Raw genomic sequence first — 20,605 nt, forward strand, 5'->3', positions numbered from 1 at the left:
AGTGATCTAATGAGGCAGACCCTGTCTGATCTGGTATGTGAAAAACCTTTGACTTTGACTTGAAAGTAAGATTTTTCTAACCCTGACACTAAGGCTTCTCTTAATAAATTATAAAGAAAACCCAGAAAACATCCCCCAACAACTGGCAAACAATCAAACCCACTATGAGTAATCACACTGGCAGCAGAAGTGATGCTGTAAAACACTGCTTGTACCCACTTCTTTACCTTTTCACCTACTGCGTGGATCACAGTTATGCCTGAGGCAGCAGGAATAGGTTAAAGCCACCTCATTTAAATACATCAAAAAAATTAATGAGCCATAGTCTAGCTGGAGGGGAGAGGAGAGACTTACCTAACGTCAGTGCCTGCGTGCAACCAAAAAGTGAAACTCCTCTTTTTATCCACTGCTACCCCCCTTTACTTCAAAGTCATCAAGGCCCTGATTCAACAAATCAGGGTCTTAGAGACCATGTTGAACTTTTAAAGCAGTGGGACAATTGTATGTACTTAGTGGAGATACAGGGATGGATGGGCTTACATATATGTTAAGCATGTCTTTTAAGTCCTCTTCTGAATCAGGGTCTGATCTTGCTCCCGTGTGAGTTAACGTGAGTGCAAGTCTTCAAGGCCAGCAGAACCGGGTATTCTGTTGTTCATAAGCAAAGGTACAAGCTGGAGTCCTAGAAAGGCAGAAAGTACAAGTCTGGAATCAGTTATAAGGACACTTTGCTTTTAGATGAGTATCTGGCTATTTTTCAACATGCATTTCACTCAACTAAGAAAATGGGGGAAATGCTATTTGATACTTCATTTTTAAATCCTGCTTGGAAGACAGGTGTTGCTTTGAACCCACAGTATGGAAGATAACTGCAAGTTGGATTCCTGAGATGAATGTGAGGCAGATTAAGTCCAGACCACTATAATGTCATCTTCTCCAGCAACATCATTGTCCTGGGATATCAAAGGCAAGCCAAAGTTCACACACTAGTTTAAGATACTGCTAGCTAGTTTGCAGCCAAAACAAAAAGTTCAGACATAGTTTCTGATGCATTTTATTTAGAAATCTATGTTCAGGCCATGTTTGCAAAAAGCAATGAATCTCCACCATTTTTCAGCAGGGGCTCAGATCCAGTTGAGTCAGAGTGCCTAATCGTGGGTAGTTGCCTTATGTTAGCTACTTGCCTCAGAGCACTGCAGACCATGTTTCACAGTCACTTTAAGCAGAGAATGAAGTGGGACAGCCTCTGACAGAGGCAATTCTGCCCCACTTCCACCTTCACTTGCTCTTCCTACCTTGAAAGTTGGCCCAACTCATGTCTGTACAGGGGATTGGACAACTAAGTCGGATTAACACAATTTAAACCTAATGTGGCTGCCCCAATGCTTGCACCAGCAAACAAGGGTGCAAAAGCACAACAAGCAGCAATGGGCAAAGACAAGATGCGCCTTGTGTTGGCACTGTAAGTCTGTGCTTAAGGAAGCCAGAGAACTACAGTGTATCTTGGCCATTGCTGGCTGGAGTGACTAATTACAATGTTAAAACAGTGCTTATTTCTCTGGAGATTTGCCATGTTTTGAAGAGCTGGCTCCAGCTCTGTTGGATTTCTCACAGGGAACCTCCTGTGCCTTGGAAAAGTCTCCCCCTTAACTCCAGCTCATGCTTGATTTTTGTTATCTGTTGGGTATGGATGAGACAGTCAGCTGTTATAACTTAACTCTGCTGTCCTGTTAGCTTTCCCAGGTACCTGAATCCAACTCAATTGAAGTAAATGACAGTCTTATCAACTCCACGGACTTTGAAGCAGGCTCCAGCTATGGGATTGATCCAGCATGTAAATGCCAAGTCTGATTCCAGGAAGGGAGGAAAATCATCAGCTGAAATTCTTTAAAGACTTGCAGATATATCTTGGCATGCTAAGTGGAAATGAAGGAATTTCTCAGGGAGAATGTTAAATAATTCTCAAAATAATTGTTAACACACACAACACAACCCCCATCCCACCTCTGTCACTCAGTCAGGTTATGGTTTACCCACTGCAGTAAACTGTTAACTAGTTTGAACTGTTTGCGGTTATACTTACTATTGTTCTTGGAAACAAAGACCAAATTAGTGGCTAGCTTCAGAAGTTTAAAATAAAAATTTGGTCTCAAGGTGTGCTGGTCACTCTTGTGTCCACCAAACATCTGTATTCAATTACAAAGCATTTTGGAAAGAGATTCAGGGAGCGTTGTTTGGGACATAAACTTGACCTAAGCCCAAGAAAGAGAACTAGAAAGCCCAAGCTCCATCACCACCTGCTGTTGGAAGCATTGACATCTACCAGCATCCAAACTTGGTTGAACAAATTTCCTAAGCACTCCAGTTTAAGCTACCACACCTGAATTCCTTGATCTCGGCATGTCCTAGCCAGGCTCTGCTGCTCCATTCACATCCCTCTGGATCCAACAGACACATGCACGGAGCATCCAGTGTGAAGTTTTAGGGGTGATTTCAGCAGATCTAAGACTGGCTGCCTTAGCGTGGGCACTGAGGCTGTGAATGATACCCAGGACTACAACCTCAGACAACATCTTAAGCATTTGCCAGTGATAAGTTACTGTCCCATGGCATTGAAATACTTCTGGAAAACGAGGCAGGAGTGGTACCATACTCACACCTCTGTCAATATTTTGAGTCCACAAAATAAAGGCCCAGAGCTCTTGTAGTAGTTCCCTAGGATAAAGACAAGATGGGGAAGAGGGAGTCTCTTTAGCATAAGATCACCTTTGCACTTTCTGTCCTCTGGTGGCTAGAGTCCCGATTACAGCAGGGCTCATTTGGGACCCTCAGCAGTACCTGACATGAAGCCTTCTCCAGCACTCTTTTTGAGCTCAAGAAGCGCCACAGGGCCTTGAGTACCTTCTGAACCCAGAGGGTCTCTCCCTGGCTCACAGCAGGATTTCCTGGCAGCTCAGGGCAGGTAAAGAGCCAAAGCAGGGTACAACTGAGCTTGAAGTAAGGCAAGAAACTCAGTTTCATTAGTTTTGTTTCATTACTGAGATAGGCAGAAACTTCAGGACAAAAACTCTGACTAGAGACAGGGAAAACAGCAAACTTGCTTAAGCGTTGTCTAAACAAACTGAACTGGAAAAAACACTCAACAAACACCCTGTGGGCACCTTTCAAATATAATAACCTCGTATCTGCTGCATTACATGCTACAAATACATATCCGCTACAATTAACAATTAGTTAATTGTATGCATTTCAAGAAAGAAAAGAGTCTTTTGTGATTTATCAGTCCTTCTGAATCTGCCATTAAAAATATTTGCTAAGGCAGAGTGTTTGAATACCTGTCTAGCTCTGAAGCTGTCAAAAAATACAGGAAACATCAAAGAGGCACTGCTGCAGCCCTGAAAAGAAAGGAAATAATTGTAGTTGTGGTATTGGTAAACCTACCAGGGTTTTCTGTTAATATCTCTAGCTACCACACAACCACAAGAACTGTCATGATATGCATTTATATGATTTTTCCTTTTGGGTATAACCATCCAAGCTAAAATACCCCATATGCTAAAAGATTGATGCTTAATACTTCTTTCCAGATGTGCTCTGGTTTAGTTAAATATTTAACACATTTTTAGAAGTATGTAGTCTATAATTGCATTAATACTTCAGAAGAATGATGTCCTGGTGAGTAAAGGGAAAGATATTCCAAGGCTAGCTGTGTAATCTGCTCGCGCCAGCGACCAGCAGAAATCAGACAGGTTGCCTTTGAAAAACTGCTTTGATTACCATTGATCACCGTGGATGGCACTTAAACACCTACACAACCACAACCCCCCAAGTTGGTGTCCCCATGGCATCTTCCCAAGACCTGAACAAAGTGACATTCTCTAACGCAGTAAAATTGCAAACAGCAAAGGCCTCATTTAAATTCAAATATGTAAAAGCAAAATTGCACGATGCATGCACCTGGATGTATTTTAACTGCTGAATTCTGTGCTGTTCACAATACCCATTTTTGCCTTTTTCTCCGTGCATTTCCACAAACAATTGCTCAAAAGACCCAAAGTGTAAGAGTTGAAAATAAGATGGATCCCTGAAGAAGTGATGAACACAAAAATAAAAACATGAAAGTAATCCTCTAACAAGATGCCTGACTCTGGCATATGCATGTATTAAAAGCATTGGAAACAGCCGACAACATTTTAAACGGTTAACATTTAACTCAAGTGTGGTCTGACTGAACAGTACTCAGGGAAAGATTTTGGATGAGATTTGAAAAAGCATCTCAATGAATAGAAAAAAAAACGCATTCGCCCCTTTCGATAATCCCATCCTTACCCTTCAGAAGGACAGTCAAAGTAGCGAGAAAATGAAAACTTGTTGAGATGTGGTGAGAGGAGTAGTAAATAGGGAGCTTTTCTCCACTCCGCTCCACAGCTGCTCTGGGCAACAAAGCACGCTGAGTAACCAACTCTCAAGGAGCAACAGGAAATATTGCCAAGGATCTCCAAAGTACTATGTGACCAGAATGAGCTCCATAAACCCCTACGTGATGGGAGGCAACCTGGCAAGATGATGTAGCCATTGCCTGCAGTAGTAAACCAAACAAGGTTCAGGGCATGCTCCCAAGCACTCAGGCAAACTGGCACAGCATGGACACATGCAATTAAGCTACCAGGGCTGGCCGCATTCCCACTGCCTACTGAACATTCCCAGTGTCCTTGGCCTACACTAATTCACAAACCATGACCTGCAAGTGCTTTGAAGATGCCAGTTGATCAGATCCAGGACGGAGCAAAAGACAATTCTAAACAAGAGAACAAGCAACTGAGTTCCGGTGCTTGTGATGTGCAAGACATATGGACATAGCCTCTGCAACCATCTTCCACAAGGTCCGGGCCAAGGTAGAACTATGATGTTACTCAAGTCCTTCAGCCCACTGTATAAAAGTCAAACTGCAGGAAAAGATTTATCAACCAGATGGAGGCAACATGCGTTATGCACAGATTATTTTAAAAGCATTACTACTGAGAAAATTTAAGGGTACATTTTCTGCTGAAATCTATGGGAACAGTTAGGCTTTGCGGGGTGCTTTTATAAAAATTAAACCTACCATGTTTCAGGATGGTGAAGTTATGCTTACTGTCAGTATGACCATTTGAACATCTTGATATAAATGAGTGTTTAGTCACATGCACAGAGAAGAATCAGGAACATGGTATTACATGGATCACAGTTATCCCACACAGGTCCTTCCTATTACAAATTACAGTCTTGGAAAAGAAAAGCAGCAGAAGGGGAAAGGAAGAAAGACAATTCACCACAAACACAGAAGAGGCCTGGGATAGGGGAGGATTCCATTTTAGTTAAAAAGACAGGCATTTTATTTCTTAATTATTTTTTAACATTCCAGATTTATTCAAAAGACACTATTCTGCAGGCATGTATCTTACAGGTCTTAAGACTAATAAAACACTAGGAATAATATGATAATCCTAGCAAATGAAGACATGGCTAAGATCATACCAGAGTGATTTTTTTTTTTCTTTAATAAAATTTTGGACATTTCAGTCCAATTTTTAATACTGGCCAAAGCCATTCATACCTAGAGCATTTGGAACAGTCCATTAAAGCAACAAAACTTGACAAGAGGCAAACAGCAGACTACACTTGATTTCTGCAACTGATGGCAAAAGCTGCTGGAGAAGTATCTGTACACTTTAAAAATGTTACATCAGTGACGAACAGAATTTCGAGCTTTAATACTTTGCTTGAAAAGTCTCTTTATCCAACATGAAGTCAGCAAATCTCTGCTGGAGCTCCTTTTCTCTCTCCTGCTGTCGCTGCACATCTTCTTTCAGGCACTGAAAGGAAAACATAATTAAGCCACCAGTCAGTTTTTTCAATAGTCACACTCATGAAGATCTTTAGCAAAGGTTGTATTTTACTTCCTTCAGAGGAAGGGGTCAGAACTGAAGACAGGACATTGCTAGAATTACTTATTTTAAATATAAATGTAAAACACAGCAGCTGATGTAGCTTATCAAGAATCAGTTATCTTACTTCAAATGTCAGGTATCTTACCCTGTTTTTGACAGCAGTTAATATCAAATGCTTCAAAAGGAGAGATTTCTAGTTGGAAACTTGCCACAAGCAGTGCATTGTATTTAACAGTTATTGATGGATTATTATTCCATGAGTTTGTTCAAAACCTTTTTTGGGTAACCTTCCTCATTAACTCAGCATCCTCCAGCAAAGCCTTCTACAGGCCTTGTTCAACTAGCTACACAGTGCATGAAGAACTACTGCTTGTTCTAAAAGTGCCAGCTGCTCGTTCATTTGATCTCTCTTCACTCTTGTCTCAGAAGAGACAGTAAATGTATTCTGAGGATTAGCCCCAAGTAAAGTGCTGTTTACTAAAAACAGGTGCTATTAGTAGCTATCAAGCCATTCAATACATTTTTACCGTTAACTTTCACTAAATCAATTAATCACTTCTGAGTTTGTAAACACATCTATCAGCATTTCTAAACAGTCTTCACAAAATCAGTATTAAGAACTGATACATTTAATCTTTTTTATAGCAAGTGCTTGAGAAGATTTGAGACTGAATGGAACCCTCTCTCCTGGAAGAAAAAAAAAAAAATAAAGAAAAATTGTGCTCAGATGAGTACTTATTTTTTGGAAAGCAAGCCTGGCACAGGCTCAAGGACTGAGTCTTGGTTGAGGGTTGCCTTGTTAGCTGAATAAAGCAGAGAAGAATATCCTGGAGATACTTAATTAAGAACAGTGGCTCTGAGGCTCTGTTTTCAGGTACCTCAGTGTACCTGGTTTCTGCTAGTTCCGGGCTGAAGTTAAGGCTGCTTAAGAGAAAGAGATACCTTCCTCCTCAAAGCCATGCCAACCAGTCGGAGGCCAGTAAGGCAGGTGGTGTTATTCAGGAGCAATGGTCCAGATCACATGTGCACATGCTGTTAGCCAGCAAAAGGACTGCAGGCAAAGGGCCTGAACTCTGAAGATGGTTCAAAACTATAATTACAGAACAACTGCTCAGCTTCTGAAACCGAGAGCCATGTTGAAAGCCAGTACTGAAATTGGTTATTGTACTGATTTATAGAAGTCCAGCCATCTGCAAGTCTAACAACAACAACATAGCTCCAGGAAGGAATACAATCAATATATAAAAAGAAAGGAGAATCTCCTCTAATATATACTGGCATTTGGTCCACTGACTTCGAAGGAAGCAGGAGGCTTTACACAAGTTTCTGATCCACCCTACGTTCTAACAGTAATTAAAACCAAAACGAGCCAAATTAAGACAGATATGGAACTTCTGCCGCTATGCATTGCAGAAGATCAATAAAATAAACCACATGAGGAAGTAAAATAAAAACAAAGTTAAAGAACACACTAGCAGATTAGTCCCAGCTTGTAATACGTCGCAGAATCTTTGACATTGAAGTGAACAGCAGAAGAGTCCGGTAATAGCCAAAAGTATAATTTAAAAAGACCATTAAAAAACTTGATACAAACTCAGGCTGTGAACCTCAGAGCCCACGCATTGTAAAAACATCTCTTCCACAAAGTGCCTGTAATGTGACCTAAGGTATTACGTTTAGGAATCTCACCTCCAGTCTCCGTGGGATTGCAGCATCTTCATGTTTCTTCAGTTCCTCAAAAGTACGTAGCTCCAGATGTGCCTGTTCAATTTGGTCCCACAAATCATTCAATTGTTTGATGAGGCCCATTGCTCGAGACTGATAACCACCGAGCAAGATCTTCAGCTTCTTCTCCATCTTGGCAGCCCTCTTTGCTTCAGTTGTCATGTGACCTCTGTTTATCTGTCAGAAGGAACCCAATAATTGTTTTATTTACCCAGAACTCAAAAGTCAAGAGAAAAAGAAAAAGTAGTAAAGAGATATCTGTGGAACTGTATAGAGTTGATCAAGTTCTTTGGTTTCTATTAACAAATCACGATGCATATTTTACAACAACCTAGATTTCTGGATTAAAACCTTTACAATGAAATACATTATTCCAGGGGTGAAGTCCACTAATCAAAACCGAAGTGATGACACACTATATGAGTACGGTTTTATAGACAGGAATTACTGCAGTTGCTAGGCTAAGTAAGCAGCCAAGTCACATGATAGCTTGCTACGCCACCTCCCACTTACACAGGAGATATTCTTTGCCTAATAAAGGAAAACTAAATAAAGAGATTATGTTCCTCCTTTTTAAAATTACATTCTTATTCTGCAAAACCAGCCACATCTTGCAATCCTTCTGCCTACCCCAACAGGATTAATCTAAATCATATTCTGTAAAATAAAAAAGCAATCGGGAATGTTAAGGCAGCTCTGAATCTATGTCTCTATTGCAGAGACCCATAATGAAAACATTTAGACTGGTCTGACTGGCAAATGAATGGCAATGTAAGGGCATGGAAGCATTGCAAGGAACAGCCAACTAAATCCTACCACCTATCTGCATGCACTTTCTAAGGATAGCCATATCAGGAGACAAAGGACTAAGACTAAATCCTGGTAACTCACACAGGTGGGACAACAACTGGAGACAACAACTACTGTCTGCTTCTAAAAGGTATGAAAGGCAAATCCAAAAAACAAACCCAAAACATGGTCACCATCCCGAGAAGAACCCAGGTGTCATGATGAGAACTCAACAGGTGGTGACCGACCATTCCTGGTGTCATCAGAAAGCATCCCAGAAAGACTGCTTGGATTCAAATGTCTCAGTAGCTGAATGCTGGACAGATTACTTGATTAAGTGTTCAAAGTCAGATTGGATGGGGCTTTAAACAAACTGATCTAGTGAAAGATACCCCTGCCCATGACATGGGGGTTGGACTAGATGATCCTTAAAGGTCCCTTCTGACCCAAACCTCTCCATGATTGTGTGTCTTAGTGTTTGCAAGCATGTGAGTATGAGACTGCAAATAAGTGAAATTGATTTTGTCTTAAAATAAAGGTAACCTCACCTATCTGTAAGATCTCCCACTCAGCTTTACTACATTTCTATAATGTTGCAACATTATTCCCTCCTACGCCATACCAAAAAGCTGGAGCTCCCGAGTGGCCTCTCAGGTAATGCTGCTTTTGCGCAGGGCTTTTCCCTTATGGATCTTGAGGCAAGAAGGTAAGATTATCTTTAGCTAGCAGACAAATATTGAGATAGCACCATGAATCAGCTGCCTAAGGTCAGTGGCAAAAGCCAGAAGCAAAACCCCACAATTTACAATCCAATAGTGTACACAACAGATGTTACAAAGTGATGAAACTAAAATGTGGTATCAAAACCACAAAGCAATTGGCATGTTAGAAGTGAAGCTCTCCTTTCTGTATCATTCCAGTAAGTGCTACCTGGTGCGCCCTGGATTTAGAAGTTGTAGTTACCCCAAAGTTGTCCAGGTCAGTCCTCCAAAACCATAATCCAGACATAATCCATAAATGGACAAGTGATACAAATTACAAAATTCTGCCAACCGGGACACAACGCAAATGCATGTTAACATACTCTAAATGTTCTATATAATGCTTATAAATAGCAAAGGTCACAGAAGCCTTTGCATATTTTTATACATGTATTCAGTGGAGCAAAATTAAACGGGCAGCAAAAGCACGAAACAGCCATCAGCATTTTTAAAGTATGACAGACAGCATCAAAGAAATCTTTAACACTGAATCACAAAACAACAAATAACATAGGAATATACCACTGAGCAAAGTTGTGGAGAGGTGTAGCATTTCACATCTTTAAATATGGACATCATAAGGGCTCCTGGCTGGGTTTTTTAATGCTACTTCCTTTAAAAAAAAAAAATAAAAGAACACCCTCTTTTCAGAAAGCATGGTGTGAAAGAGGCCAAACTTGACAAAGAAAGAACCAGGCTTCTCAGATTTTGATTTTTGCCACAGTTAAAAGATATATTAGTGCAGGAGATAAAGAAAAACGTTTAAGTTTCTCAAGCGTTAAAATATAAAAGCCTAACTCAGAACCACAGTGGCTAAATCACCTATCTTGCCTTCTTTCTTTAAAAGTCAAAGCTTTGCTGGTGAACGTTCTTGCATTCAAAGGAATTACCACGGATCAACCAGAAAGCAGAAGCTTTTCAGTGCTTTGAAGGCAAGATACCATCTTTTACCAATGAAACTAAACCCCATTAGGAAGGAACTACTTTCTGATCTGTCCTGAACAGTGGTAAGTACAGCCAGCCAGAAAACCCCAGCCACTAGGACCAGTGCAGCCATCACACTCGTAGGTATCAAGCTATTGCAAAGTGCGTTTCATCAACCCTTCAACCGTCCAACATTAATAAGGCACATTCTATTATACAGCTGCATGTTTCTGTAAAACGTCCTACTCCTTAACAATTTATTCACTCATTTAAAACAGTTTTAGGTGGTGCAGAGATAAACAAAGTGAATGGTCAAGGGAGAAAACTGTTAATGGGGGAATGAAAGAGAAATTTGACTGAGCTGTCTAGTTTGCTCCTGGGGAGACAGATGCAGACTGCTATGCTTTTCAGATTCTGTTTGCAATGTAGACTTAAGCTATGCCCAAGGTGCTTTAAGCATACAGAAAGGCGCCTCTTTTTCAATATTTATATAAATCTAGAGAAAATTAAATAAATAGATTAGGGATTTGTGAGGATACTCTCTGATGGAAAAGTATGAAAGCTTTAAATGTCTTCACTGGTAAATAATATGCTATTACTGCAACAACAAATACAGCTGTGCGGTAAATGAACTATTTTCCAATTACTGTTTCTTGGATGAAAAACGTGTGTTGAGAGCCACTGACATTTAGAGATCATGGAACAGATGGATGCACAGGCAGACAGAATTTTGTTTGCAACAGAGGTCTAATGTAACAAAGATCACTTGTCCCATATTGTTTCACAGCATTATAGACAACGTAGAGCACGCTTGGTGTGAAATGTAACTCCAATCAGAACACTACTTTTCTAGACCAGGTTAAAAAAGACCATTTAGAAAAGTTCCACTATTCTGTCGTCCTGAGTGAAGATCTGTCAACAACCTAATTTTCTAATAAAATACATTGAGTACCTGAGGACACGAAATGCAGTTATAGGTACTATCTCCACCGTACAGAAAAAGAGACTGGAGCAGGGCATTGCGGTCAGAAGTCCTGAATGATCTGCATGCTCTAAGTACCAGCAGTAGCAGTACTGGGTTGGTCTCACACTTTTACACACTTCAGTTGGGATTCACTTTGCTTGGCTTTAGACATCAACATCTGAGCTTGTCACATGAGGTCCTTCCATAATCAGGAGAGAAACTGGCACCTCTAGGGCATGGCTCATCTGATCCAGGGCTTCAGAAGGAGACTAAGCATGCCACTGAAGTGCTGTTCACTACTAAGATGGGAGCTCAGACACCATTACCTAAGGTCAGGTGGATCAATCCCACCCTAGGAGTATACTCTTTTAATGTATGAGATACAATAAAGCATTTTTTTTCCTCCAAGAAAAATCAAAGCCAATTCAAATCTAATGCTTACCATAATATCAGACCCTGATTATTTAAGCACTCTTGAAATTTTCAGACAATGAGAACTGGACTTGGTATTTCCAAGTTGTTCTGGATATAGATTCTTACTTGTAACTACTAGAGCTCCTTAGTTTGTATACTGCTATTCAGCCCTTGCTTTTCTACTCAGTTCCTTTTCTATCTTGGATTATCATAGGCCTCACTGCTGTAAAAAGAAAAAAAAAAAAAAAAAAGAGAAAAAGAAGGGGGGGGGGGGGGGAGAAAAAAGCCTTCCAAGTATCTAAACCCAGAAATAACAGCCCTTTCTTCCTTCTCTGCTTAGAGAGAGAAATGTGAACACTCACCACCTTTCCTCCTCCCTCCTAACTACAAGATTTTAGGACCTACTATGAAAAGGTCAAAAGGAGGTCTCAGCTTTTGTAACAAATACTATTTATTAAAAAATGCTGACTGCTGCATTAATGCCAACAACTGCATATAATTTCAGTTCAAGCTTCATAAAATTTTAAGGCTCAGATACCAAGCTAAAAATTCCAAGCAGTTATGAAGAGGTGTGTTTAAACAGTAGTCTACATTATTTGCTTCAAGCTAAGAAATAGATTTCAGTAAAATCTGACAACCATTTCCCCCCTGAACCTAGCATAAAATGTAAAGATATTTGAAAGATTTCTCCACTTAGTTATTTATTTTGTACTGCTTCTTGGCTGGCTTTTGTTCGGCTGACTTTTGTACCCGCTACAGCAAAACGGGAACAGCATGTACAGATATGGGGTAAAATAACGTGATCTTAGGCAAGCGCGAGAGCCTCATCCCATCCCAAATCTCTATGTGAAAGCCTTCCCTCATGCCTAGTAGAGTTGTGTTCAGTTCTCAAGACTACACTAGAGATCCAAAGAAGAGAAACCAAAACAGAGCAACAGACATATTCAGAGATTTATAAAACCATGATCTAGAAAAGGGAGACTGACTGAAAAAACAAGGTCGTTTTTGTTTGTTTTTCTCTATCTAACAAAAATAGAGAAAATGAGTAAAGACACAATAATGTACTTTAAATATTCCAAAGAACATTGTGAAAAATTAATCTGTTCTTATGTCCACTGAGAATGAAAAAGTGATTTAAATTTGGCACAGAAATTTTAGATAGAAGGTTAGTTGTAAGGTTTAACTAAGGACAACAAAGAACAGGGAAAGACTGCTTATGAGAACAAGCATCCACTGGGAAAGATTTAAGAAAAACTCACCCTGAGGAAGGAAGGGCTCAAGTGCCTTTAAAACTGCATTTTCACAATTCCTCATCTCACTAAGTCTACTGAGGACACCCCTCCTCAGTTAAAAGGGCTGGTTTTCCCCGTACTGACTGTTTTGTTTTCCTTCCATTAAAAGTGGAGCTTCTGGTAATCCCTAAACAGCATTAAGCACTCTTGTCTTCTAATTGATCCTCTTAATCATGCCTGATGGATAAAAAACATGGAAGAAAAACTGCTGCATGCTCTTCCCAGAGCCATAGTCAAAAGTAAACCAATCTGTTCCATGACCTTGGAGAATCAACATACCATCATAAAGCAGCTTAGCTTGTGCAGAGAAATCCTCTGCCAGCTTCAGCTACGCTGGCTGAATAGGTTACTCTTGGAACCTATATAGGACTACTCCAAACGTTACTATAACTTCCTTCATCACCTCAGACCCACAAGTGGCCCTCCCATACTCAATTCTGCTGGCAGGAGCAGGATTAACTTAACTTAAATAGCAGGGTTTGTGAACTTGCCTCATTTTGGCTCAGTCAGCCAGAGTAGCTGGCATGAGACAACTCACACCAAGATGACAGCCTTCTGCTCAACACCAGGTTACTCTGAACAGGTTTCACCAGCATTTCAAACCATCCCAGGGACAACGATGACTGCAACACCAGTGCATCCTCTGTGCATGTTTAGGTGATCTGCCTTTACAAGCTCAATGGTGCACTCCACAATCGCATGTTTTTAAACAAAAATTCAGTAATTGCTCTATTTAAAAATATTTTCCACTTGCATGCTCTTGGACAGAATTATCCTTTTTTTTTTGTCTTGAAACACTGTTTCATCTGTCTACAGTTTGACCAGGAAAAACTCTCTGTAGAGCCTGCCTCTTACCTCGGAGTTAGAAAAAGGTAACAGTCAACTCTGCTGAAAACTGAGGCTTGGGGTTACTATCAAACAAAAAATTGCATTGCCAGTGTAGAACAATATGGGCTCAATCTGTCAAACTGACATCAACATTAGCCTTAGCTTGGCTAACTGTAACCGCTCCACAGCTTGACCCAATTTCAGCACTCTGCTGCAACTGAAGATGATGCTTACTTAACATACAAGGGGGTATGGGGTTCATGAAGAAAAGGTACTGATCAGTATCAGAGCAGTCAAAACGGGACAGTGTGTGTAACCTTCAAGAGATGACAAAGTAGGATTTAATTCTAATGGTCTGGGATCACACAAAGCTTTACACGGAAAAATTGAGTCAGAGGTGATCCTCAAATAAAGGCACTGCTGGTATGCAACTGCAACTTCACAACTGAAACTAGACCAAATGTTCAAAGCTTGCATAGGAATATAAAGCTACCTTTCCCCAATTTAACAGGGAAGCCTCAACATAAACTCTTATATTGTACTTTTTTATGTAGATCATATATCATTACAACTTACTGATATCTGCAGAAGGCTATTCTCTCTACTCACAGTCAAAACTAATAACCCAAGAGCAATCTCCATGTGAACTATGTTTCAGAAATTATGATGACTGGCCTTCAAACGTCATAACACAAGTTGGTAGGACTGTTGAGTAAAAACAGTACAGGGTACCTCAAGAGCAAGTGTTCCCACAGAAGTTCATAGCATCCAACTATCTAGATCTAGAATAATCCAGAAAGTTACTGGATAAGTCAGCAGTCACTGCTGATCTACAATGATGACATTAAAGCCCACTTTGAATATTTTTATTTGGGAATTGCTTCTAAGGCTAGCAGTACTATCAGTGATACCCACATATCATAATCACAGTAGAAACACATCTAGAAGAACACAGTTTAAGAAGAAAAACAATTTCTTTTTAATAAGCTTTTCAGAAAACTCTCTACCTCTCCCTGGAAAAAAAAATAAATTACAGTAAGATCATAGACAGCAACCACCACCTCAGGCTAACAGCTTTGATTAACTGTAAGCAAACATGGGTTACTGCTGTCTCTGACGAGATTATACAGCAGTGAGCACAGCGCAATTACCTTCAAAAACTATCACTGCAAACCCAGAGTTCTTGGACTGGTCTCTTCCAGCGAAGAAGCTAACAATCTTGTGGAAGCTCATGCAATAAACAAGTTAGCAAACAGCCTGGTTCCCTCCCAATACATAGCAGAAGCCCCATGATGAGCTTGCAGCAGCAATCACTACTACTCTATTCCAGCAGCTCCTATTATACAAGTATAAATGAAGCAAGTTATTGTGTGAGCAGCAACTCACACTGGCCCAACATTCACAGACTGTGACACTTCTTCACATTAGGACAGGCTTTAAAAGCGACAGGTCTGCAGATGAGGTGGCTTCCAGCAACAGACCGTATCAATTTACGCTTTCCTCTGCCCAAACACAATTTTCAACAGTGATGGTGTGCAAAGGCCTTTTGCAATGAAGAGCTTTGACAATGCTGAAATTTATTTCTAAGCACATAAGTTGCCATTATGAACTACATTTCCAAATGTGAAACCTGATTTCACCAACCACCACAGAGGAAATCAATGGCTTTAGACATGGAGGGAAAAAACCTCCCACCATTCTATGAGCAACTGGCCAAACAAAAAGTAACTGCTATGTAGTCTAAGCTTATTTTTAAAGAACTTTTTCATTGCTCATTTCCAATGTTTTGGCACATCCTGGACCGAGGCCACACAGAAAGAGACTTTTTTCTATACAAAAAGAGTTATCCAGCCCCCCAAAAATTATGACCCTAGAAGAAGGGCTAGCACAACGGTCCAATTTGCAGACAAATTTCAGACTCATAGGCAAGATCATAGAAATAAGAATGCAAAGAACCCTCTTACTGGGGTTCATCTGCTTCCTTCCAAAGGTCCAAAAGTAAGTCAATAGTAAGAGAACTGGTATAAAATCAACTAGTAGCATTTTCCTCTGAAAGTAACTGTTTAACAGGAAAAGCATAGTTCTCTTTCCCAAAGCTGTTCAATCATCAGTCTGGGGAATGTCACTGCTTTAAGAGTTGACTGGTTACATTTGAATAAAACTAGATCTGCTTTCCTCCTTCCTGCTCATGGTGATGAAGGTTTTGGGGGGAGTAGCTGCTACCTGCAAATGTAATTTGTAGGGAAAACCAAGGACGTAATAAGTTAATTCACCTAAAGGACAGTGAACAATGGTTTTTTTTTTCCAGACTTCTAACACGCAAAGATACAAAGCTCCAGCTCGACTGAACAAGCTGTAAAGACAACTACTTTACAGGTAGTACAAGTACACTTAAAGATTCAGCAGTTTTAGATAGTGATTTTCAGTCACAGGTCTACAAGTGCTTCGCAAACAAAACTACAGAGCCCCATAAGGTAGACATTACTCCTCTTCCAGTGACAGAGGAACCAAGGGAGACATTAAGACCTAGTTTTGTTTCACTGATCTGAGGTGCTCTAGGTGCCTCTGTAATAAAAAGAGAAAAACAGGAAACTCAAGAGGGAAATTCAACTCTTAAATGGGCCAAGCTGTTCTCAGGAGGTGTCTCGTCTCTACCAAAACCAAAGGGAGCTTAAGGCAATTGCAGCTGTCTTTTAGTTAGGAGGCTAAACTAAGATGTATCAAACCTGAACTCATGGGACTTGCTCAAAAACAGGCAAAGAATACCCACCTGCACTAGAAAGAAACCACAAGACTTCTGGCTAAATCTGTTCATCTTCCCTGGCACATTTTTTCTTACTGTAGACATAAGTTATCCTTGGCAATACAAAAACTTTTATTTATTGCTTTCCTCATTATAGCTTATGGGTTACCTTCATCGTGGATCTCAAAAATACTCCAAAATTCTGCAAGCAAAGACAGCATGTGTTATAGCTAGACTGATCTAATATCTAGCTACTGTGGAAAGGGGTCTGCTGCTTAATCTAAAAATAATTAATTTTCTGCCAATTCAATGAACTGATCCAGATCACCACAGAGTTACAAGAGCAGTCGTACAAGGTCAGAGGTAATGGCAGGGGGCAGCTGGAGGAAAGCAAGTCGCACTGACCCTTTTTGGCACAGGCTAAAATGTTAGAGCATCCTAGCTATAGCACAAACTGCATGGTAACCATTCTGGTAAACAGTAAATGTGTTTTCACACACAGGTAAAGACAATTCCTAAGGGATCAGCCATGTATCTGTGTTACCCAGGAGAAGTATTTCATCTAGCAGTTTTGGAGGCTATATACATGTACTGTGATGATCAACTGTGCATTAAGCAGAGATCAGGTATTGCAAGTGGTCTTGCATAAACAGTCAGCTCTATCAGATTCTGAACAGCCTGACAGTGAAGACCACTGATAACCCTCAGATGTGATCCTCTGGTGCCAACTACATTCCCAATAGACCTTATTAAAAAAAAAATACCAAAAAACCCACAAACAAATACATATTTCACAAAGGCAACACAATACTACAAATGAATACATGTGTCCATAAAAGCAGACTACTCAGGGATTCCACCATATTTTAGTTTAATGACTAATTTCTCTATTCCTAGTCTTATAAATTCTCTCCAGGTGTTTTCTCAGTAACAGCACACCTGAAAATCCAAAAGAAACTGCAAGGTTTAGAAGCATGTAAACGAGAGAGAAATTAAAATACAATCTCCAATAAATTAGTAAGTGATACACCTTGCAACAGAGTGTAACATGCAACCCATAAAACTCCAGCTAAACAACTGGTTTTCAGTATAAATTAATTCAGAGGACGCAGGGTGCAACCAAAAGCAAAAATGGACACTTTGGTCTGGTAAACTACCATCTTGGTGTATCTTGGATATTGCAAAGAATAGCTAATTTACTATGCTTTGCACATACAGTGTAACTAGAGCTTCCTCCCCTGTAGACTTTCAGTAGTAGTTACAGTTTAGCAATCAACTGAAATGATGATGTTAACCACCACAGTTTTAATAAAAATATTTGTATGCTGCAAGTCAACATTATAAACTATCTTCAGAGGAAAAGTAATGCTGGTAGGAAGTTTCTATGCTATGAACTATGAAGGGAAGCAACTAGCTTGTTAAAAAGATGCCTCTACTATCTCATAGAATCATTTAGGTTGAAAAAGACCTTTAAGATCATCGAGTCCAACCGTAAACCTAACTCTGCCAAGTCCACCACTAAACCATGTCCCTAAGCGCCTCATCCACATGTCTTTCAAATACCTCCAGGGATGGTGACTCAACCACCTCCCTGGGCAGCCTGTTCCAGTGTCTGAAAACCCTTTCAGTGAAGACATTTTTCCTGATAGCCAATCTAAACCTCCCCTGGTGACCTCATTTCATCTGATAATGTTCCTAGTTTAACATACACCTTAGGTAGGAATGCTTTTCTTTTATCAATATAATGCTTGGAAGAGAAGGGAGTACCAGGTATTGCAGGGAACTGAAGCAGTTACTAAATGCAACTGTGAGCACCAGAAAGCTCCCATTTCTGAAATGACTAGCTCTGCAGTGTAGCCTAGCCTTGAACAAATATGCTAGACTTCTAGAAGCTACTGGAAAGACCAGAAAATTCCACCAGGATTCAGGCAAATCTAAGCTGTACCACAGACACATAGTGAGGTCACAGGGATTCACTTGCATGGACCTGAAACTCCCCATCCGTAATGCAAAAAAGTTCACATACTAATCTTGTAACGCTCTTAGTCCCCATTAAGTAACATATTCAAAGAGTCCAAAACCCTCAAAATAAAGGAGAAGTGAAAAGTATTACTAATACATAGCAGTACATTCCAATATTAAAACTATTGCTGAGTCGTGCATTACTGCTGATGATGCCTGGACAGCATATCTAACCAAACAGAAGCTCTCCACAACTGCTCCACTTTGCCTCCTCAAGTCCATCAATAACAGCACAAATCTGTTTGTGATATCACCATCAATTTCAGAAAGATAAATGTTATGTCAACATATACAAGGATGCCCCCACTAAATCACTCAGGCAATGAAAACAGGCCAATTAGAGAAAGACGACTGTTTGTCCACACCATCAATCCACCCAGTAATCTCCGAGCAATGAAGACAGCACCAGAAATAGCCGGCGCTTTTGCACAGGATCTGCAGGGTGTTAGCGGTCCCATATGGAAGTATTAGACAGTGACTACCCGATGTGCAGCTGCCTCCAGCAAATATCACTAAACTCTCACGGTTTCTTTCCTAATGATCTTAGTGCAATGTGAAGGGGAAGAAGCAGCCCCAAAAGCTGACAAACCTCAGTTTCTGCTGCTGGCAAACTCTATTTTACAGTTTCTACTCTTCTCTCAAGGGAAGTTAAGAGTACAAGCAAGTATCTTGGGGTATTGGAAGCTGAGCTAATATCCCTGCTTTTCATTAAGGTTGTCTGATACTTCCCATTAAAATATCTATTTCAACTGATACTGCTTTCACACAATTTTCCTTGGAAAAACATTAAAATGAAGGTGGGATAATTGCTCTGCTTTTTTCATTGTATATTTGTTTGTTTGTTAAACTGCTATGCCTTTTATTTATTAAAAATTTTTCAGCTGGTGACCTATACTTGGAAAACTGTTTATTTATACGTTGCTTTTAGGAAGGGCTTTTTAAATTGGTCAGGCAACAGAGCTGCACTAAACTGCATTTTGCACACACTTGGGAGAGATTTTCAGCTCAAATTTAACTTTGCAAAGAGTCCACCTGCACTCAGCACACAGTGAGTTGTGAAAGGCAGCACAATACTTTCACTGCACCTGCGGGGCACAGCAAGCTCTGCTGGCCCTGGGTGCCTGACTGAGTTGGGGAGTGTGGTATTTTGAACACATGCACAAGCTTGCTCTCTCACCTTACTATAAGCGCACCAAGCAATAAGCCTTGTCTAGCAGTGCTCCAAGCTCCCAGCTAATCTGAAGAGATGCAGCTACATTAGCAAGACATGGAGTCTCATGATCGCAACAACTGATCATAGACACAGCTAGCTGGATTTTGTTAACTGTTTTCCATGGAGTCCCATGCAATGTTGGTAGCAAATGAAAGCCAACTTTTTTTCTTGGCAAGACCTCCGATTTGTATTTTGCTTCCTGGGTGACCATCTTGTGACTACAGAGCAATGAGCACTTGCAGAACGAACAAACGCAACAGGAGTTTGACAAATGGATGATTTGACCTCGCTTTCTTTCCTTCAATAACCTTAATAAGCATACCACCATCAACTACTCGTTCAAATAGTGGGAGAAGACGAACAGAAATCAAGGGCACAAGAAAGCCCACACAGAAGTAACCAGTTCAGACTTCAGAAACAGTGCGCAGCATAAAGGCACAGGGCCACACAGTGAACAATAAAGAGAAAACAAAATATTCAATAGCTACTCATTAGGCAAGTACCATCCACCCTGTGCAGTAAATGAGTCTGTGGAAAAACTAGTCTGTAATCATGAAATTAAAGACTGTCTCATAATGCATATGCATAGGCAAATTAAGGCTGCCAGAGTAAGGTTGTTTGTACATTCCCCAACTTCGACTGTTTGACTTTGCAACTTTAATAACGCGCTTCTAACGTAGTTTTGGGCGTCAGATATTTAAATTTCAAAAGCATTTGTACACAAATTAGGTACAGCCCTCAGATTGCTGGCGTCACGCCAGCACAGCCCCTGCTGCCATGCAAGCCGGCTGCCGCTGTGCTCAGACAACTGTTTTTGTGAAAAGAAAGAGCAGAGCAGAGCTTATGTGAGAGCGCATCAGCCGGCGGGCAGCGCTGGGCAGGGCAACGGTGCTCTCTGCTGGGTGAGCAGCGGCACGGCAAGCGCTCTGGCATTAATGCCAAACCGCTGGGCTACTGGGCTACCTGCAGGTGAACCGCTCCTGGCCCAAGCAGTTGACTA

At 40.5% G+C, this 20,605-nt stretch overlaps 1 protein-coding gene across 1 annotated transcript in view; it reads right to left on the reverse strand.

Annotated features, from left to right (window-relative positions):
* Window positions 1–5,356: 5,356 nt before the first annotated feature.
* The window catches only part of CDC5L (cell division cycle 5 like), a 35,717-nt gene continuing 20,468 nt past the window's right edge, over window positions 5,357–20,605 (reverse strand). The window contains exons 15-16 of the mRNA XM_059832529.1: window positions 7,620–7,832; window positions 5,357–5,855 (exon numbers count right to left, since the gene is read on the reverse strand). Of these exons, the coding sequence (XP_059688512.1) occupies window positions 5,751–5,855; window positions 7,620–7,832 (318 nt within the window). The 3' untranslated portion in view covers window positions 5,357–5,750. The remainder of the gene's footprint in view (window positions 5,856–7,619; window positions 7,833–20,605) is intronic.

This window comes from Gavia stellata, chromosome 2, assembly GCF_030936135.1.
Source record: "Gavia stellata isolate bGavSte3 chromosome 2, bGavSte3.hap2, whole genome shotgun sequence".
Classification (NCBI taxonomy): Eukaryota; Metazoa; Chordata; class Aves; order Gaviiformes; family Gaviidae; genus Gavia; species Gavia stellata.